Raw genomic sequence first — 22985 nt, forward strand, 5'->3', positions numbered from 1 at the left:
ATCCGCTCTGTTGACAGGGTGGGACTTTTTATGTCATTTTGATTGACAGCCGGATTGCCGCTACCTAAATGGGAGAGCTGGCTGTCAATCAGGATGACGTTGGAAGTCATGCCCCATCAACAGAACAGAGCGGAGAAGAAGCCACCGCTCTGTCGATGTGACGTCAGCAGAGGCAGCTGAATCCCCTGCAAGAGCAGTCTGTGCTGGGGAAGAACGGCATCGGGCACAACAGGCAGGTAGGTAACAACTACCTGCCCGTTAGTGCTTAGGCACATTTTTTCTTTTTCAGAAAGTCCCAGATATACCCTTTAAACTCTTCCTGTTCATTGATCCTATTTTGCCTCATGTATCAATTAAAATATCTAAAGAAGTCTTCTCTGTGTCTCCGGAGATGAGCCATGCCCAATCTTCCCCCTGCCTTGTTTGTAGCTGATAGACAACTCACTGCAGCAGGAGCCTCCCCCGTCTCCCCTGTCTGCAGTAGGCCAAAAGATATGAAAAACAGAAATGTCCGTGTAAACTGCCCAAACATAGGACAGCATATCCGGGTGAAAAGCATGCTCCTCCTCACAAACCTCAGGTCAGATCAGTCTCTATCCACAAGGTAACTTTCTGCAGCAGGAGCCTCCCCCCATCTCTTATGTATATTATAGTAGGTCAGATAAACTTTCCAATGATCACATTGCTAAGAATCCTGCTTAAAAAATGAAACATTTCCTAAAAGGATAGCATATTTTTCCTTAATGTGAATCTTCTGTAATACTAACTCTTGTGAAAGTTTGCTCACATTACACCTTACAGTCACATCTTTCCGTAATGGAGCCGTCTAAAAGTCAGTAGCAAATGTCCATATTTCTGTAGAAATAATAAAATAATATGTGTTTTTTATTTTCTTAAACTGTAACTTACGGTTGGTCGTTTCCATTTGATGCTCAGCAGTTTATCCTGTGATAGTAATTTTTCTCCTATAGAGTAGAGGTTGGCTGGGAACACATCATCCTCAAACAGCTGCTTCCTACTGATGCACAGGTCGCGGATGCTGTTAAAGTCTTGTCCTTTAAACTTTTTGGGGTTGTCCACAGTCCCAATTTTTCTCTGTTGCCCCTCTGCCACTTTCTGATATACGCCAGGGATCGGCATTATGTCTTGTAGCTATTAAAGGGAAAAAAAAGTTGCATATTATAATACTAACAGAAACGTAAAAAAAATACATCGTCGATGTAACGCCCTTTGTGAAGAGTAGAAATTTGATTTGCAAACCAGTCAGTGCAGCATAAAGTTACTGCAGGAATTTTCATCAATTTGTTTACAAAAATAAATTTGCTTCTGATTTGATTAAAATTATCTGACTGGCTCCAGGAAGAAACAATTCAGTAAAAATAGGCACAAGCTGAAAAAAGGAGCAATTACCAAGGTATTAACTTTTTATGTCTGCAATTGGCCAAAATTCTCACTGACATTAAAATACTGTTGGTTATTGAAATGGACTGTGTCACCTGATACATTGGCTACATTTTTTACTTGCTGATGGTTTCCATTATTATTAAAAAAAAAAATTGCTAGCTTCAGAAAAATAATAAGTAGTGTCAGACGCATATATTCTCTGATGTTCAATGCTTCATTGTTCCGATCAAACACAAAGGAACAACCTGTTTAGAGGTGCGAAAAAAATAAATAAGCTGGTGTTTTGTTGACAAACTGAGACGCTCTACCCTTATTAACCACTAAAGCTTTTGTTAGAGTGAATGGTGAGTACAGGAGGCAGGAGAAACAGGAGAAGTGGCTCATAAGTGGTGAAAAAATGATGTTTTTTTGCTAAGATATATCACAAAGTTTCTTATATTTGCCTGTTCTGTTAAGTTATACAAAGTTTGTTGAAAGTTCCGTTGTCTTTTAAGGAAAAAGCGATTTATATTTTTAGTTTTTTTTATTACTTTATTTCAAGATCTGTAGCAGTTTTAAGCTGTTTTTAATGGTTTTTAACAGGCTAAATTTATTCTATGGGTCAGTAGAATGATGGGAATATCAAATTTATATAGTTTTTTTTATGTTTTCCTTCTCTTATGCAATAAAATGAATTTAAAGAAAAATCATTTAATTATTAATATTCTGCTGATAGAATTGTGTTGTTGTTTTTAGGAAGAGAAGACAATTTTATCAGTACTTTTTTATGGTATGTGTTATTTATTGATTGTTTTTTATTCAATTTTTTGGTAGTCATAGTGAATGAAATAAAATGATTTACATTTTAACCACTGGGGTTGTTTCAAACATTGAATAACAGACATGGAATTATATATATATATATATATATATATATATATATATATATATATATATAATCACCATTTCTCCTTTATTGCTTTGATATTTGAACAAGTATTATATTGATACAATACATTTATTTATATATATAAATAACTGTATTGTATCAATATAATACTTGTTCAAATATCAAAGCAATAAAGGAGAAATGGCAATTTTTGGTTTTTATTTTATACATTTTTTTAAAGTTATTTTTTTACATTTTTCACATTTTTTTTAAAACTTGAATATAAATGTGTATTGCAGTGTATTATGCCTGTCAGTCTCTAACAAGATCTAATATGAAGCCATGGATGCCATTGTTAGACCCTCCCCCCGCTGCCATGATAGTCCACCACCATGAGTTGGGTAGTACTGGCTGCCACATGGGATGCAATCCAGCTATTCCTGGTGTCACTTTCTGTCCATTAAAAAGGTTGCCCACAGGACATTTTTTGTACCATTTGGATTTTACAGGATCTTTTGATTCATTGCACATTCAAATTTGATGTGGTCATAATCAGCTGAGAGGAGCTCAGAAAAAGAATTACAAACTCCCCGAGCTCACTGACAGATTCTCAGTTAGCTCATTCTGCATTAGAAAGTGCAACACAGAAGCTACAGAAGGCAAACACTTTTTTAATGAAACCCAATTGAAAAAAAAATATTTTTAGACGATAATATTTGCATTCATGTAAAAAAAACAAAACGTTATTTTCCTTTTTTTACACCCAATACCTCTTTCCTTCCAACAACATCTACTGGGGGACACCCTATCATATTAGATCCAGGTTATAGGCCGACTAGCTCAGATGTCATGGCGCATGGGAACACGAATATGTCTGCCATTTTTGTGTTCTAGTCCACAGTAAAAAGGGGCAATGTATTTTCATATAGGAAGCTTTGTTTGCCTTCTCCCCTACAAATGCACAAAGGAGTAGTCGTAAAAAAAACAAAAAATAGTTTTCTAAGTTTGTGAAAATTTGTCGCAACAGCCTCAATGTAGTTACAAATATAGAAGACTTTATGTAGCTGATTATCAGCCGCGCCGTTATATATCGCTCGGTGCATGCAAACAACCTGATTTCCTGTATGAACAGCAGGAGCCACATTTACCGGCTGTTCTGCTGCTTCCGACCTTCCATTTACTCACTTTTATCTCTGTGTCTGTTTTTCATGTTCTGACCCGGCTTTTCTTCATACAAGTGTTATAATTAAAGCAGATAAGGATAATTAGCAAAGAAAATCATAAGCGACGTCAAGCAGGGCCCATTCAACCACTTCTAAGCAACTCTGTAATATCACTAACATGTTACATATTTAATCAATATCTGAATCTGAAATAAAGTTTTTTCTTATTTCCGGGTAAGTTCCTTCCTCATTAGACTGAGGTGAGAGGTGGAATTACATGGGTGCAGAGATTGTAATCTGAGGGGCTCAATGGGTTAGGGCTAGGCTTAGTCTAACCCTTATGTCCAGCTTCCACGGCGTGAGGAGGTAGCAGCTACATCTGGTTACTAAATTCCCACACAGTCCCAATACTCTCCTGACATATTTTGCAATGAACCCACAAGCCTAAAATTACATCCATGGTTATGAGCAAGAGTTTAGCTATTGGGGTGTAAAAGTCACAGCCTCTTTGGGCAAGAGACCCTTTTGAAACAAAGGGGGGGACTTCTATTATAAAATGGACAAAGCCATAGAAGGACCCAAAAGATTATGTATGTCAGGAGGCTTCACCAGTTCCCGATTTTCTGGGAGATTTCCAGCCATCCTTGGAGAGTTGGTGTATATGCATGGTGGCATGGAGCCAGAGCCTCGTACCCTCTGGTGTTATAGATGCTTGTGAAACCTTTCTTACTATGCCAATTGCCTCTTCAGAGACGAGGATTTGAACTCTATAGCGCCACCTGCTGGAAGCAGCAATCCTACAAGTCGTGATCGACCCTTTAATGAGTCTTGCAATTCGACTTAAGATAAAAGCCAAATCAGAATCTCAATTTGCAGACACAATGTTTTGGGGTATTGCCCCTCATCAGTGCAAAGTATGAGAATTGATTTGGCTAGGTGAAAGGCTCTGGACTGAGGTCCAAAGAGTAATGTTTCTCCTTGTGGAGAGTGACATACAGGCTCCTGGCATGCCAAAGTAAGGAGGCTTATTCCCTCTGCAATGCTCCTCTGGGAAATTTAATATGCAAATTGCCTCTTCAGAGAGGATGAGGACTTGAACTCTATAGCGCCACCTGTTGGTACTTACTATGGGAAGAAAATTGTCCACCAGAACACACTACATGCAGACTGAAGCATCTGTACAAAATTCTCTTAAATTAGTAAGTGTGAATGTATCCAAAGTGCCCATCAAAGACCCAGAACAGTGTATCCAACCCATTAACAGGTCCATACGCCCTAAAGGTGTCCTTTATTCTGCCGTATGTTTAACATAAAATCAGAACCATTGACCAGGGAACATGATTCATCAAAACAAGATAAGAAAGAAGAGCCTGCACAAATTTGCACGTTACACTTGTTACCGACACATTTTAAAAAAACTTTTCTGTGCAAATACACAAAAAAAACCACAAAAAACTGATGACAATGTGGACCATTAATTCATTTATCAATTGTAAGACACAACATGATGTCTATTGTATTTCATGCAATATTTGCCATGTGAAACACATAGGACGTACGAGACATAAACTAAAGAAAAGGACTTCAGAACTAAACATCAGTAATAAAAATATTAGTTTTTAAAATATTAGTAATTAAATATTTTTTGGATGTCCACAATGGAGAAATGGGTGGTTTTGTTTTTTTTCCTGGCATTGAGAAGGTTAATCCACCAGCAAGGGGAAGGGATTGACACAAAAAAAGCTCCGTCTAAGAGAAGCCTTTTGGATTATTAGATTGAACACCAAAATGCCAAAAGGCATGAATTATAGAAATTACACCATGTTTATCTACTGATTTTCTCTTTCTATGAGTTATATTTATGATATCAGTGTATCGCATGTTATATGCTCTGGGACAGAGTCACTGGTGTGTTGGGTGTTATATGCGAGGGGAGGTATGTGTCACTCAGGATGCTTTCCTGTGTGAACTGAGACCTACTGAATTTTTGGCAGCATGTTATATGCTGGGGGTTACCTCTTTTAAAGGGTGTGGTTTTATGGGAATGACGTAGAGATGGGAGGGAAGTCATTCACCATACCTCCTCCTCAGGGTGTGGCTGAGCAAGCTTTAAATGTTCAGTCCTGTTTTCTTTTCTCTGTGTTGTGTTTGGAGAGGCAAGGTCTCCAGACTGGACAGCCACAGCTCAGGAGGGAGCTGAAGGCTGGACACAACCTGTGTGAGCGAACCGCACGCACACATATGGACTATGCTATCGCTTATCTTTTGTTTTGTTGTTTTGCCAGTAAGACCGTGCTCATTGTTGCTGGAGTTGCAGGGCTTTATGCCATATAATAAACACTGCAGAGAAAACCCGGTTCCGGAGTCTACTTCCGGAAGCAGCCGAGCGAGTCAACCTACTACCACAGCTCTCTTTGCATTTAAAATGATTTCCAACCTTATTCACTTTTCCTGTTCTGTTCTATCGGTGGTGCAACCTTTAAATAGGATCTCCCATAGTATCTAACCATACTCTATGACTAAGGGCAGCAATGACAGAAACTCATCAGAGAGGCAGCGTGGTTTTACTCACTACCATGGAGGTTTTTGTTTTTAATGTGATCCAATAAAGCCTGAAGATTTTTACTTATAGATGCGACAGTCCATTTTTGCTTCTTTCAGGGAACATGATTTTATTAATTACATGGCACCCAAAGTGTTAGTCAGGGATAACAAAAAATTTAACCCACTTTTGATCCACTTTCTTGAAAAAGTGGCATCTGACCATTTTCTGTGGCTTACAGGTTCACCCTTGTTAACTGCGGAAAAGAGAACACAGCACTCCAGTCCTGAAGCAAGAAGCTCAAGCAGGGCCCTGCCTCTTATGTACCATGGTAAAAAGAACTAGGAACATTATTTCAAATTGCAAAGTATAATTGTTCTATTTATTGTCAGACAATCCACACATGTGGCAGTTCGGTCTCATAACGTGACCTGCTGGATTGTAGGATCATGTTTACTTTTTGATTTGAGCATGTGTAGCACCCTGAGGATTCGGCTGCTACAGGGGTATTGCACCTCAACCCAGAGGTGTGATATTCCACTCCCGGGTAAGGATGGAGTGTGGAGCTGAGCTCAGAAAGCTGCATGCACTACACACATCCCATTTCCGAGGAACAGACCAACGGTACTCCCACTTAGAAATGTGCAGGTACGACCGAGTCTGTTCCTGGCTGGAGTGGGAGGGGGGTGGTACATCCCAGTAGTGTAGGGGCAGATAGGGGGAGCAGCCTGGGTAAAGATAGGAGCTCATTGGGTGCTGGTCACCTGAGCTCACACATAGAGGGAGTATTTAAGGTGGGCACCATCTAAGATCAGGGTCAGTCTGTGAGAGGTTAGTCAGCGAGTCTTTGCAGAGAAGCCAGAGTGAGAGAGGAGAAGAAAGAAAGACCCAGAGGGGGAGACAGAAGGAACTCTGAGAACCCAAGTACAACCCTAGGGTGAAGAGTTGGCAACAGGGTACCGGATCCCAAACTGGTGGGGGCTAAAGCATACCCCAGCCAGAGACCGGAGGCCGTGGGCAGGATCTGCCACGGCCACCCACCACATCCACCCTGAAGGCAAACCACGTGTAGGGTCAGGGAACCCAAGGCCAAGGGTCTCCCAACAGAAGGCCCGAGGGAGCTGGACCTAGGTGGATCCCTGGTGGGGACGGCCAGAAGAAAGGACAAGAAGGAGGGCTCAGGGACACGCTCCGGACTTGCTTGGGGGTTGGCTGAATCCAGGACCTGGTGGACGCAGCACGGCTCGGGTGGTCACTCAAGGCCGGAGTGACCGGAATATCTGCAGTAAGTAAACACCCTGAACTGCACAACCCGACTCTGTCTTTAATTATCATCTACGCTGCACCACCACAACCCCCATCCTCTGCACCTGACCCCCTGAGGCCATACCCCTCCCGTTGGGGGTTATACTATCTAAAGCTGCACCAACACCATCAGCCTCAGCGGACCCTGCTGCAGCGGCAGCCGTAGTGACCGCAATCCAACGGGTGGCGTAGTCGACATAACGAACTTTGTAACATCTGTAGGACTGCCACATACTCTGAGCTTGACACCCTGGGCACGGACCGGGTCACAGCCACTCGGAGACTACAACCCCCATCTGATCCGGCTCCGGGTATTCCCCTAAAGAATATGGCCCAGGGGGCGCGTCAACTTTGGCGTAGTCGGCAGGATAACGTGCCCGCAACATCCGGGTACTGCGTGCCTGAAGAAAAGAACAAGTTTACCTCAAAAAGAAGTCTCCTGCCGGTTCCGGAGGGTCCCCGCCATCGGACTCCATCACAGGTCGATTCCCGCCGGTTGTCCGCCATTAACAGCTTTTTCCCGCCATCTGCAGAGTTTCCCGCCACTGGGAGACGATTCCCGCCATTTCCAAAGGTTTCCCGCCTTGTCAGAGCGGACGCCATTATGGGCGTGCCAGAGGATGGCAAGAGGCCGCCTCCCATCGTGGGCCAGGACCGAAAATGGCGCCAAAAGTGGAAACCGCCCCCACCAACAGAGACTGTGATGCTAGAGGTGTCTGTCAGCGTGAAAGAACTGCCCCTGGAGCTGACAATCACCAAGTGGCCCCGGGACCGCCCTCGAAGTGGGAGGACTGAGAAGGAGAGAGCAAAGATGGGTGTCGCCTGGAGCAGTCTGGAGAGAGCGCACCCGGAGACAAGAAGCCTAGAGCTGAGTCCAGAAGAAGCTTACCCGGAGATGGAAGAAGAGCAGAGCAGCACCGGCCCGCTGGCCAGGAGCCTGCTGGAGACAACGAGAGGAGAGCAGAGCAGCACCGACCCGTTGGTCAGGAGCCTGCTAGAAGCAACGACCCCACTAGGCTTAGTGGAGGTCCTGGCACAGCTCCCCCGAGATCGGGAGTGTGCACAGACCGCGCTGGAGGGCCTCGCACGGAGGATGGCCCGGGTGCAGCGAGAGACGTTAGCGGAGTGGAGCCGAGAGATGGCCCAGCAGACAAGAACCCGTCAGCGGAGCACGCCACCCGAGACGAGGAGACAGACCGCCTCTGAGGATGGCGCAGGAGGACTGAAGGCCGGAGACGGCGCCGAGAAGGGAGCCGAACGAATGGAGGCAGGTAAAGGGGACGTCTATACCCCGAGCCGGGAAACCGCGTGCCTGCCCCAGCTCCCCGTCGCAGAGCCCGAAGTATCCCCTGCCGTGCCCGTCGCTGCAACGTCACCGCCGCAGACTAGGCCTCAAACGGGAGCCGCGACCCCTGTGACGTCACACGCCTCGACCCCAAGCGTGACCAAGCAGGAAGTACCATCGGCCTGGTCGCAAGGCCTAGTACCCCCGGGCGCCGCAATACCAACAGCGCCCCCTACCTCCGCGGAGCCACCGGCCTGGTCGCAGGGCCAAGTAGCCCAGGGCGCCGCCGTCCTTACGGTGCCCTTCACTTTCCAGGTGCCCCAGGCCTGGCCGCAAGGCCTGGGCAACCCGGGCGCCACCACCACCGCGCCCATAAAACCAAGAGTGCCGCATCTGGGAGAAGATCTGTTCGCCCAACATACGTGCCCGGATGGGCAGCCCTTTATATGGCCACCGGAGTTTCACCATCCCCGACTCCGGAAAGAGAGACCCCTAGACGAGCCCCTGATTCCGGTTCCAAAGCCCGTAAAAAGGACCTCGCCCCCGCTAGAGGAGGCACAGTTTGAGTGGGACCCCACCGGAGAAGATCTCATGGGGTTCACTCAGGAGACTCGGGCAGCCGCAGCGGAGCGTGCAGAGTGCTGCCGGCAGCAGCTCGAGGTCTTTGAGAGGGAGCGGAGAGAGAGGCGGGTCCGGGAACAACAAGCCCAAATAAAGAGCGCGGAGCAGAAGAGCCGGGCCAGGAGGAGTCCCCGTGCAGCTCATGGTCCCCCTTCCACCGGGACTGTGATAAAGTTTAATATGCAGCACGGGTAGGGCTTCATCCGAGATCACCGCACCCCAGGCGACGTCTTCGTGACCAGGAGAGACGTTGAGTCCCACCTACCGGAGGGACACAGAGGTCGTGACCTTTATATAGGGGACGAGGTCACCTTCACCCGGCACAAGTGTGCCAAAGGACCCTACGCCCTCCATGTGCATCGCCTGACGGAGGAGGAGCTGCGGTGTGAGGAGGAGCAAGAGGACCCGGACGGGTCTGAAGCTAAAGGTAACCACAAAGAAAGAGCAGGAGGACGTCGTCGTTGAGTACAGCAGAGTAGAAGCTGTATATAGTTGCCCGTCGGGGCACAGTGAACCGTTGCTGCTAATATAGTCCCCGTTGGGACCAGAGAACTGAACTGTTAATCCCGTGTGTCCCTATTCCCACTGACCGAGGACTGAGAGCGGTCAATCCTCCCTAATACCTGGCCGAGGACTGAGAGCGGCCATATCCCTTTGTATATAGTTGCGCTTCCTAAAGCGCCCCCTACCGGTTTTATAGGAAGACCATTTTTCTAGAGAAACTGTTGCACTTTTCCCGGGTACACGTTGCACAGTGTCCGGAGGAGGAGCCAGAAGCAAGAAAAGTCTACGAGAATGTTATATATGAAAAGTTTTATTGCTGATATATATGTTTTATATGTTTTTATTATGTTGTTTATGCAAAAATTGTATGTTTTGGTGTGTTTGTATCTTACAGCCCGAGGACGTGCTGTGATTTACCAGGGGGGAATGTAGCACCCTGAGGATTCGGCTGCTACAGGGGTATTGCACCTCAACCCAGAGGTGTGATATTCCACTCCCGGGTAAGGATGGAGTGTGGAGCTGAGCTCAGAAAGCTGCATGCACTACACACATCCCATTTCCGAGGAACAGACCAACGGTACTCCCACTTAGAAATGTGCAGGTACGACCGAGTCTGTTCCTGGCTGAAGTGGGAGGGGGGTGGTACATCCCAGTAGTGTAGGGGCAGATAGGGGGAGCAGCCTGGGTAAAGATAGGAGCTCATTGGGTGCTGGTCACCTGAGCTCACACATAGAGGGAGTATTTAAGGTGGGCACCATCTAAGATCAGGGTCAGTCTGTGAGAGGTTAGTCAGCGAGTCTTTGCAGAGAAGCCAGAGTGAGAGAGGAGAAGAAAGAAAGACCCAGAGGGGGAGACAGAAGGAACTCTGAGAACCCAAGTACAACCCTAGGGTGAAGAGTTGGCAACAGGGTACCGGATCCCAAACTGGTGGGGGCTAAAGCATACCCCAGCCAGAGACCGGAGGCCGTGGGCAGGATCTGCCACGGCCACCCACCACATCCACCCTGAAGGCAAACCACGTGTAGGGTCAGGGAACCCAAGGCCAAGGGTCTCCCAACAGAAGGCCCGAGGGAGCTGGACCTAGGTGGATCCCTGGTGGGGACGGCCAGAAGAAAGGACAAGAAGGAGGGCTCAGGGACACGCTCCGGACTTGCTTGGGGGTTGGCTGAATCCAGGACCTGGTGGACGCAGCACGGCTCGGGTGGTCACTCAAGGCCGGAGTGACCGGAATATCTGCAGTAAGTAAACACCCTGAACTGCACAACCCGACTCTGTCTTTAATTATCATCTACGCTGCACCACCACAACCCCCATCCTCTGCACCTGACCCCCTGAGGCCATACCCCTCCCGTTGGGGGTTATACTATCTAAAGCTGCACCAACACCATCAGCCTCAGCGGACCCTGCTGCAGCGGCGGCCGTAGTGACCGCAATCCAACGGGTGGCGTAGTCGACATAACGAACTTTGTAACATCTGTAGGACTGCCACATACTCTGAGCTTGACACCCTGGGCACGGACCGGGTCACAGCCACTCGGAGACTACAACCCCCATCTGATCCGGCTCCGGGTATTCCCCTAAAGAATATGGCCCAGGGGGCGCGTCACATGCAATCTGATGTTCGAGAGGAATCCTGTGATCTGACCAACATGTCACATTTTTGGATTGTTTAACAATGAACAGAACAACTATACTTTGCAATTTGTAAACCTGTGGTGACTTCATTTTACTACCAACCTCATCAATGGGACTAGCGAGAAACTGCAATGTCAAACACAGCCTGTAAACAGTGGCGCTCTTTATCAGAGAAGACAACCCCATTTCTTGCACAGGTGGCATCTACGTAATCCAAGCCGTTCAGAATTTTTTGGTAATTTTGCAGTGTATATTCAGGCTGCTGAATGCAATTGCACCCACTACAGGGGAAATGGAGTATTACGAATTCAATTCAATGGCCAATATCATGTCACCTTGCAAAAATTATGAGATGTGAGTACAAGTGAGAACTTCCGGCCGGCGGCTGCCGCTTCCGACACTGTTGACAGCTGATCGGCGGGTGTTGGACCCTGGCCAATCAGACATTAATGATCTTTTTGTAAGGATAAGCCATCAATGTAAAAGTGGTGGACAACCTCTTTAAGTCAAACTGTGACTGGTGCGGACTGCCAAGGGTGAGAGGAGCGTGTATTTCACACCCAACTGTTTCGCGATCCATATTTTACCCTTTGGATCTATTTGCTGTTGTAATTTACGGCTCCAATGTTTACACAGAGATTTATTGCCTCGTCAATTACCTGTTCCTGTCATGGCATTCCAGAGAAATTACATCCCAATCACATTGATTCATAAAACAAAGAAAGTCTTAAAGGTATTATCCCATACCAGGCATTTATAGCATATCCACAGGACATATTAAGCTCTGAGACCCCAACCTACAGTGTCCCAAGCCCACCAGGAATAGTAGTGAGAGTGAATAGAGAAGGTGGCCGCACTTGTCCAGCAACTTCCACAATGCTCATAAATTAAGGGTAACCCTTTAGCCGACCATTTAACTTGAAGAGGTTGCTTTTAAATAAGTGTGTTAGCATTATACTCCTTTAAGGGATAGACTGTGCCTAAATTAATGACTGATGGGCATCCCACATGTGCTAGTAACAGAAAGACTCAAAAGTCAAGGATCTAAGAAAAGTGACAAAGTATCACACTATTATCATACTATTATTACACTATAGTTAAACTATTATTAATACTTATGTATTATGATTAGTGATGAGCAAGTATGTTCTGTTAACCCTTTCGCCCAGTATGCTCGGGCGAGCACCGACTAGTTACAGCTGCTTGGTGTTATGTTGGAATCACTCCAGTGTGCATGATTTGCAACTGTTTGACAGCTTTAATACATGTGAGGAATGATTGTTTCTTTTGCATTCCTCACATGTAGTGATGAGCGAGTATGTTCTGTTAACCCTTTCGACGAGTATGCTCGGGCCGAGCACCGAGTAGTTACAGCTGCTCGGTGTTATGTTTATATCACTCCCGTGTGCATGATTTGCGACTGTTTTACAGCTTTAGTACATGTAAGGAATGTCTATTTCTTACACATTCCTCACATGTATTAAAGTTGTCAAACAGTCGCAAATCATGCACACGGGAGTGATTTAAACATAACACCGAGCAGCTGTAACTACTCGGTGCTCGGCCCGAGCATACTCGCCGAAAGGGTTAACAGAACATACTCGCTCATCACTACATGTGAGGAATGCAAAAGAAACAATCATTCCTTACATGTATTAAAGCTGTCAAACAGTTGCAAATCATGCACACTGGAGTGATTCCAACATAACACCAAGCAGCTGTAACTAGTCAGTGCTCGCCCGAGCATACTCGGCGAAAGGGTTAATAGAACATACTCGCTCATCACTAATTATGATTATTCTTAGTATATCATAATGACCTTCTCCATTTTTTTGGCTGCTCAGGTTTGGGATATTGTATTTAGTCTAAAGAATTTTTATGTAAGCTGAAGATATCAGCAGCACAGTCCCCCTCCTGTTCTGTATCAGTCTGGAGTGCTGGTTGCTGATCTCATGGAAATTTGTCTAGTTTGGATACAATTGTAACAAAATCGTTTCATCTGTGACAGGTAAGGTGTTAGGATTGTGTCATGCGTCTGGGTTCGAACCCTTGAGCCTGTTTTTTGTGGTCGGCTCCTCTGTTTGCAGAGCTACAGCTGATACACATTTTCTCCAGGTATTTAGTTTCTGTTATCTTGGCTGCAGTCTTTTTAGGGTAACATTATTCACTCATTTGTCTGCCCTATCACCTTTTGGGTGCGGCTTTATATACTTCCGCCCTGTTGGTGTTTCCTGTTGGTGATAGTCTCATTTGTATGTCCAGCCATACTGCTGTAGGCTAAGCCAGTTAGGGAAAGACCAGCTAGGGTTTATCTCTTTGCTCTTTATGTTCTTTATCCTGCATCCATCTTGTGTTTCTTTTTAGGAAATAGGCGGTATATTCTCTAACAGTACGTATTTTATCTTTTATTTTTTATTTTGTGTTTTGTTTTACTTACTCTGGGATTTCTTTCTGTTTCAGCACACTTTTCCTTCTGTAGGTAATTTGCACTCTGCTCTGCCCTCCGGTTGCTTTGAATGAATGTGAAGCACTCAATGACCTTTCAGGCAGCATAGATCTGAGTTGCCATCATCTATTCTGTGGTTAGGGCGATCTCTGCTCACACAGGAACCACTAAGGACTGCGGGATCAAGATCTCTAGTCTGTACAGGAACCGGTCGGTTGCAGTTTTTAATGTTTTTCAAAGTTAGTTGCTACACCATCATAACAGATTTTTTATGTCTTTAGCATTTTGATACATACAATATTGGTTCTATTCACTGACAGCAATCAGAGATCTATAGCAAGCTGGCCATTTAGGTGACTGCTCAGAATAGTCTGTCCTGTGCACATGATGAATAACATAATTATTTGTCATTATATGACTTCGATCTTGCAGTTTTCCCCTCTGCAGCCGCTATCTCTAATTTTTAATTTGTCTCAGAGCTACTGGGTGGAGATTAGCTGCTATGATGTCTCCCATACACAGCGCACACAGACATGAGGGATTCCGGCTCTCCTATCACTTTGTAGCACATGTTCAGAGGGAGCAATATCAGCATGGATGACATTGTACAGTAGCATTGAGCAGTGTAGATGTGAATCCAGCACTTGGTTGAGAAATTTAGTTTTATTAGAAAATAGCAGCATCATCTCTATATGTCTGGGCAACTCTTTGACTATGCAGCACCTTCCTCCCCCTTCTCATTAGACTTCAATAGGCAGCTATAATAAATCCTTAAAGAAGTTGTCCACTACTTTTTCAGATTGCCTCAATGTATTAAACCTGTGATTATAAGACTTTTTGAAATTACCTTTGGTAGTCTTTATTGCCTGTGAGCAGCGCTATCCTTGGCCGCTCACAGGCATCACGTGACCCCGCGCTGATGTCACGTCAAGTGGGAATACTGGGCGCATCCACCGCGCGCTTTCCCAATGAATGAGGAGAGGGAAAACGCTCTGCGGTCTGTGTGCCAGCTATTAAACAGCATGAATATTCACTGCAACCCACTCGCATGGGATGTAGTGAATATTCATGGTTTTTAATAGCGGACACACGTGACCGCCGGCCGCAGCAGGAGCAGCACTGCGGCTACAGTGTGCGCACTCTTAAGGTGAGTGAATGGTCACTGCTCCCACGCACACAGTCCCGGCGTGGGGAGTAGTGACTATTCCGGTACAGCATCTCACAGTGTGAGGGCGCATGGCAGTTATGCTATGCAAGGCTCACACAGTGAGATACCTGTCGGCAGCAGAGCAAGACGCAGAGCTGGAGGAGCGAGGAGGTGAGCATAATTGTTTATTTTTTTGTGTGCAGCATGATAGGGATCAGGGGGTGCCAAGCATACCAGGATGGAGGGGTGCCAAGCATACAAGGAAGAGGGATGAGGGGGGCCATACATACCAGGAAGAGAGATGAGGGGTGCCATACATACCAGGAAGAGGGATGAAGGGTGCCATATATATCAGGATGAGGGATGAAGGGTGCCATACATATCAGGAAGAGGGATGAGGGGTGCCATACATACCAGGAAGAGGGATGAGGGGAGGCCATACATACCAGGAAGAGGGATGAGGGGGGCCATACATACCAAGATAAGGGATGAAGGATGACATACATACCATGATGAGGGATGAAGGGTACCATACATACTAGGATGGGGGATGAGGGGTGCCATACATACCAGGATGGGGATGAGGGGTGCCATACATACCAGGATGAGGGATGAAGGGTGCCATACATAGCAGGATGGGGATGAGGGGTGCCATGCATACCAGGACAGGGATGAGGAGTGCCATGCATACCAGGATGGGGATGTGGGGTGCCATGCCTATCAGGATGGGGATGAGGGCCACGTATAACAGAAAGGAGGGGGCCATATATACCAGGATACGGGATATTAACATAATTGTGGGATATTACCCCTAAACAGTGTCAGCAGCAGACCCCCTCCCCCTTAACAGTGCATCATGACCACATTTTTTGCTTACATTTTTTTTCTATTTTCCTCCTCTAAAACCTAGATGCGTCTTATGGTCCGGTGCGTCTTATAGTCTGAAAAATATGGTAGATGTGATGGATAGATAGATGATTTATATTATATATATATTAAATAGGTAGATAGAAAGATGATAGAAGATAGATAATAGATAGATAGATGATAAAAGATATTAGATATATATTAGATAGATGATAGATAATAGATAGATAGATAGATAGATAGATAGATAGATAGATAGATAGATACAGTGCTGGCCAAAAGTATTGGCACCCCTGCAATTCTGTCAGATAATACTCAGTTTCTTCCTGAAAATGATTGCAATCACAAATTCTTTGGTATTATTATCTTCATTTAATTTGTCTTCAATGAAAAAAACACAAAAAGAATTGTCCTAAAGCCAAATTGGATATAATTCCACACCAAACCTGAAAAACGGGGTGGACAAAAGTATTGGCACCCTTTGAAAAATCATGTGATGCTTCTCTAATTCGTGTAATTAACAGCACCTGTAATTTACCTGTGGCACCTAACAGGTATTGGCAATAACTAAATCACACTTGCAGCCAGTTAACATGGATTAAAGTTGACTCAACCTCTGTCCTGTGTCCTTGTGTGTACCACATTGAGCATGGAGAAAAGAAAGAAGACCAAAGAAGTTTCTGAGGACTTGAGAAACCAAATTGTGAGGAAGCATGAGCAATCTCAAGGCTACAAGTCCATCTCCAAAGACCTGAATGTTCCTGTGTCTTCCATGCGCAGTGTCATCAAGAAGTTTAAAGCCCATGGCACTGTGGCTAACCTCCCTAGATGTGGACGGAAAAGAAAAATTGACGAGAGATTTCAACGCAAGATTGTGCGGATGGTGGATAAAGAACCTCGACTAACATCCAAACAAGTTCAAGCTGCCCTGCAGTCCGAGGGTACAACACTGTCAACCAGTACTATCCGTCGGCGTCTGAATGAAAAGGGACTGTATGGTAGGATACCCAGGAAGACCCCACTTCTTACCCCGAGACATAAAAAAGCCAGGCTGGAGTTTGCCAAAACTTACCTGAGAAAGCCTGAAACGTTTTGGAAGAATGTTCTCTGGTCAGATGAGACAAAAGTAGAGCTTTTTGGGAAAAAGCATCAACATAAAGTGTACAGGAAAAAAAAAGAGGCATTCAAAGAAAAGAACACGGTCCCTACAGTCAAACATGGCGGAGGTTCCCTGATGTTTTGGGGTTGCTTTGCTGCCTCTGGCACTGGACTGCTTGACCGTGTGCATGGCATTATGAAGTCTGAAGACTACCAACAAATTTTGCAGCATAATGTAGGGCCCAGTGTGAGAAAGCTGGGTCTCCCTCAGAGGTCATGGGTCTTCCAGCAGGACAATGACCCAAAACACACTTCCAAAAGCACTATAAAATGGTTTGAGAGAAAGCACTGGAGACTTCTAAGGTGGCCAGCAATGAGTCCAGACCGGAATCCCATAGAACAACTGTGGAGAGATCTCAAAATGGCAGTTTGGAGAAGGCACCCTTCAAATATCAGGGACCTGGAGCAGTTTGCCAAAGAAGAATGGTCTACAATTCCAGCAGAGCATTGTAAGAAACTCATTGATGGTTACCGGAAGCGGTTGTTCGCAGTTATTTTGGCTAAAGGTTGTGCAACCAAGTATTAGGCTGAGGGTGCCAATACTTTTGTCTGGCCCATTTTTGGAGTTTTGTGTGAAGTGATCAATGATTTGATTTTTGCTTCATTCTCTTTTCTGTTTTTTCCTTGCAAGCAAATTAAATGAAGATAATAATACCAAAGAATTTGTGATTGCAATCATTTTCAGGAAGAAACTGAGTATTATCTGACAGAATTGCAGGGGTGACAATACTTTTGGCCAGCACTGTAGAAAGTTAGATAGATAGATAGATAGATAGATAGATAGATAGATAGATAGATAGATAGATAGATAGATAGATAGATAGATAGATTTGGACTTGCTTACAACCTATTGCTTAGTAATAAATGGCTTCTGGAGACTCCTGATGGTCCCGGTGTTGCTGAGATCATACACTGATGTTACATCATTCTCTAATATCTATAAATCTTTTCACATTTCCTCATGAACAAATTATTTCTAATTAAATTAAAGGAGATTAAATCTGTCAGAGCTAAGAGGCGTCTGATGGGGCAGCGGCTCCTGGAGGTGTAATTGTATTATAGGGAACATTCAAATCCATCTACTTCTCTGAGGCCGCACAAATCAATGGCTAAAAAGTTTGTTTGGCTTCCAGTGCGGATCATTAGGTAAAGATAAGATTAAAAGCCCAAGAAGGAGAAAGTGTTGCACTTCCGATAGAAATGTCTAGCCGGGGTCTTCTTTCATTAAGTGTTTGCATGTTTTGCAGATAAAACCTTTTTCTATATGCTATATATTGTTGGCTGCAGAATGAGTTATCTGAGAATCCATCAGTGAGCTCGTTCTCATTGGAGTTTGTATGTCTTTTTCTGAGCTCCTCTCAGCTCAAAATAAAACATACAAACTCCAATCAGAATGAGCTCACTGATGGATTCAAAGATAACTCATTCTGTAGCCAGCAATGTGCACAGATAAAAGAGCAACATTTTTAATGAAACCTAATTGCAAAAATTATTTTTTTAGTCCAAAATAAATGCAATTAGGTTAAAAAAATAAATAAATAAAAATTGTCCACAAAGGTGTCAATATCCTATGTGACTGGAATGGAGTTTCTTTGCTTCTAGTTCGTAGGTGGAGTGGAAAGTAGTGACCTAGTGGCTATGAGCACCCACAAACTCATGAAATGGTTCATTTTAAAGGGACTGGTGCATCACTGTGAAAATGGTGCAATCAGTGCAGGATGTAGTAGGTTGTGGCCCTGCGGAGCCCCACAAAGAGCCGGCTGCAACCTGAAGTGGTGGGAACCTCTGAGGTGGTGGAGATCACCAAGACCAAACTATAAAGTCAGGCTTCATGTTTCCCCCAAAAATTGTGACCTTCCCTCTACAACTGAGGCGTCTGTGGCCACAATTGTCACTTAAAGGGATACTCCGGTGTTTAACCCGATGCTAAAGGAAATTCAATATATTGTTTCCAGGAACATTTGCCCCCCAAAAAAACTTTCATTGAGCATTTTGTTGACATATTTTCATTAAGCGAAAGACATTTCTAATGAATGCGGCTTTATGGGCATTCATATGGCGAGCAAACCATCAACCTGCAGAAAATACAGGCTCTATGGTCACCCTGTGAATTAAGGTGACGCTGACTTTCCATCAGCACAAAATGTTTCCCCTTTTATTATTGTTGTATTTAGGTAATTAATTAAGCCCCAAAGAAAATCCCGACCCTTCCACACGTCGCACGCTCTATGTCTCTACACGTCGCAGCAGAAATACCAAAAATCATCAATATCCCAAGGCTCATTTTTCTGAAAATTCATGTTTATAACTGTAACATTTCTGTTACCTGATAATAAATGATACGTTACATGATTCCAAGAGAGTTACTTTTTGTTATTTATTTTGTGGGTAAACTGAAGCTTTTAAATCAAATGTTAATTGTTCTGCTTCCGATTCTCCCATTTCTTTGTAATTGGAGCTAAATTCCTAAAGATAAACCCCAAGGATGGAAAGTTCTCAGAGTATACCTGGAGAGAGGGAAGAACATACACAGGGCACGGGCTATATATGCACAAGGCGGCACCACAATTCACTGCAGGGGGTAAAATACATGGAATATAATTTGCACTTATTTTGGCAGCAAGTAAATGAAAAAAACCACAGCTCACAGTCTTCTATGTATATATTGTTCTGTATATAGTTGCAGAATCCACCCCAGAAAAATGTGACATGTCGGTGACAAATAAACATACCCTCATAATTTATACCACAATTGTCTCCTTTAGCTTCTACCTTGGGAACGACTTTAAGCACCCGGAATCACAGATTTTCTCTATTAATGTCCTTGTCTCAGGTGCACAGATTACTGTCTGCCCCAGTACATAGGTTACTGCCCCAGGTGCCCTCTTTCAATATCATTACCACAGGTGCCATATTTCAATGTCATTGCCACAGGTGCCATATTTCAATGTCATTGCCACAGATGCAATGTCCAGGAAGGATGGGAAATTTTTAAAAATGAGATTCTCAAAGCACAATCGTTAACAATCCCGAAAAGTAGGAAGAATGGGAAGCATTTAAGGAAACCAGGATGGATGAACACAGAACTTAAACACATGCTAAAAAGAAAGAAAGAAATGTTTATTAAATGGAAAGAGGGAGGCATATCTAAAGAAGATTATAATGCAGTCTGCAGATCCTGTAGGGCATGTATCAGGTTAGCTAAAGCTGACAATGAATTAAGGCTTGCAAGAGATGTCAAAAGCAATAAAAAAGGATTTTGGGGGTATGTCAAAAGTAAAAGAAAAGTCAAAGATGCTATAGGATTTTTACAGGATGAAAATGGAGAAATGGTAAGAGAGGATGTTGAGAAGGCCAAACTTTTTAATTCCTATTTTGCATCTGTTTTCTCTCAGAAAGAAAATGTAACATCAACTGATCTTCACTGTCCTTTTAAAGGAATAGAAGAATCCAAGTTATCTGTAAACAGAAAGATTGTGAGGGAATATTTAGCTAACATAAATGAGTTCAAGTCTCCAGGTCCAGATGAATTACACCCCAGAGTACTGAAGGAGATCGTAGAAGAAATTTTAGAACCACTCTCCATAATCTTTGAAAATTCTTGGAGAAAAGCAGAAGTCCCAGAAGACTGGAGAAGAGCAAATGTTGTTCCTATCTTCAAAAAGGGGAAGAAGGTGGACCCAGGGAACTATAGGCCGGTGAGTCTGACTTCTATACCAGGAAAGATCTTTGAACAAATTATTAAACAACATGTATGTAAGTACCTGGATAAGAATGAAGTGATTAACCAGAGTCAGCATGGGTTTATAACTAACAAGTCATGTCAGACTAACTTAATTTCCTTCTATGACAGAATCACTGACTGAGTGGATCAGGGAAATGCTGTAGATATAGTATATCTTGACTTCAGCAAAGCATTTGACAAAGTATCTCACACCATCCTTATTGAAAAAATGACCAAGTATGCAATGGACCAGGCAACTGTTAGGTGGATTCATAACTGGCTTAGTGATCGGACTCAAAGGGTGATTGTAAATGGCTTCACATCCAGCTGGATGAATGTCTCAAGTGGGGTACCACAGGGCTCCGTCCTGGGACCTGTATTGTTCAACATCTTTATCAATGATTTAGATGAAGGAATTGAGGGTAAACTGATTAAATTTGCTGATGACACAAAGCTAGGAGGGATAGCTAATACTAGAGAAGAGAGAGAGAGGATTCAAAAAGACCTAAATAAACTGGAGCAGTGGGCAGCAACCAACAGAATGGTTTTTAACAGGGAAAAATGCAAAGTACTACATCTGGGCAATAAAAATGAAAAAAGCATATACAGAATGGGAGGAATAGAGCTAAGCAACAGTACATGTGAAAAAGATTTAGGTATACTAATAGATCATAGACTGAACATGAGTCAACAGTGTGATGCAGCAGCAAAAAAGGCAAATACAATTCTGGGATGTATTAACAGAAGCATACAGTCTAGATCACGTGAAGTCATTATTGGTCTTTACTCCTCTTTGGTCAGACCTCATCTGGAATACTGTGTACAGTTTTGGGCACCACATTTTAAAAAAGACATAGACAAACTGGAGCAAGTTCAGAGAAGAGCGACCAGAATGGTGACTGGTCTGCAAACCATGTCCTATGAGGAACGGTTGCAGGATTTGGGAATGTTTAGCTTGCAAAAAAGAAGACTGAGAGGAGACTTAATAGCTGTCTACAAATATGTCAAGGGCTGTCACATTGTAGAAGGATCATCTTTATTCTCATTTGCACAAGGAAAGACTAGAAGCAATGGGATGAAACTAAATGGGAGGAGACACAGATTAGATATTAGAAAAAACTTTTTGACAGTTAGGGTGATTAATGAGTGGAACAGGCTGCCACGAGAGGTGGTGAGTTCCCCTTCAATGGACGTCTTCAAACAGAGGCTGGACAGACATCTGTCTGAGATGATCTAGTGAATCCTGCTTTGAGCAGGGGGTTGGACCAGATGACCCAGGAGGTCCCTTCCAACTCTACCATTCTATGATTCTATGATTCTATGCCCTCTTTCAATGTCATTGCCACAGGTGCCCTCTTTCATTGTCATTCCCACAGGTGCCCTCTTTCAATGTCATTGCCACAGATGTCCTCTTTCAATGTAATTACCACAGGTGCCCTCTTTCAATGTAATTACCACAGATGCCCTCTTTCAATGTAATTACCACAGGTGCCCTCTTTCAATGTCATTGCCACAGGTGCCCCCTTTCAATGTCATTGCCACAGATGCCCTCTTTCAATGTCATTGCCACAGGTGCCCTCTTTCATTGTTATTCCCACAGGTGCCCTCTTTCAATGTCATTGCCACAGATGCCCTCTTTCAATGTAATTACCACAGATGCCCTCTTTCAATGTAATTACCACAGGTGCCCTCTTTCAATGTCATTGCCACAGGTGCCCCCTTTCAATGTCATTGCCACAGGTGCCCTCTTTCAATGTCATTGCCACAGATGTCCTCTTTCAATGTAATTACCACAGATGCCCTCTTTCAATGTAATTACCACAGATGCCCTCTTTCAATGTAATTACCACAGATGCCCTCTTTCAATGTCATTCCCACAGGTGCCCTCTTTCAATGTCATTGCCACAGATGTCCTCTTTCAATGTAATTACCACAGATGCCCTCTTTCAATGTAATTACCACAGGTGCCCTCTTTCAATGTCATTGCCACAGATGTCCTCTTTCAATGTCATTGCCACAGATGCCCTCTTTCAATGTCATTGCCACAGATGCCCTCTTTCATTGTCATTGCCACAGGTGCCCTCTTTCAATGTCATTGCCACAGATGCCCTCTTTCAATGTCATTGCCACAGGTGCCCTCTTTCATTGTTATTCCCACAGGTGCCCTCTTTCAATGTCATTGCCACAGATGCCCTCTTTCAATGTAATTACCACAGGTGCCCTCTTTCAATGTCATTGCCACAGATGCCCTCTTTCATTGTCATTGCCACAGGTGCCCTCTTTCAATGTCATTGCCACAGATGCCCTCTTTCAATG

General features: G+C 44.2%; 1 protein-coding gene across 2 annotated transcripts in view; it reads right to left on the reverse strand.

The window, feature by feature from the left end:
• The window catches only part of LOC141257343 (calpain-13-like), a 212037-nt gene that overhangs the window by 183454 nt on the left and 5598 nt on the right, over nucleotides 1–22985 (reverse strand). Inside the window, exons 2-3 of one of the 2 annotated variants that reach the window (XM_073671799.1) lie at nucleotides 15798–15861; nucleotides 910–1152 (exon numbers count right to left, since the gene is read on the reverse strand). In XM_073671799.1, coding sequence (XP_073527900.1) covers nucleotides 910–1140 — 231 coding nt within the window. In that variant the 5' untranslated portion in view covers nucleotides 1141–1152; nucleotides 15798–15861. The remainder of the gene's footprint in view (nucleotides 1–909; nucleotides 1153–15797; nucleotides 15862–22985) is intronic. The other variant, XM_073671798.1, reaches the window with a different exon arrangement.

Source organism: Phyllobates terribilis, unplaced genomic scaffold, assembly GCF_046119375.1.
Source record: "Phyllobates terribilis strain yellow unplaced genomic scaffold, ASM4611937v1 Scaffold_3__8_contigs__length_932513732, whole genome shotgun sequence".
Taxonomy (NCBI): domain Eukaryota; kingdom Metazoa; phylum Chordata; class Amphibia; order Anura; family Dendrobatidae; genus Phyllobates; species Phyllobates terribilis.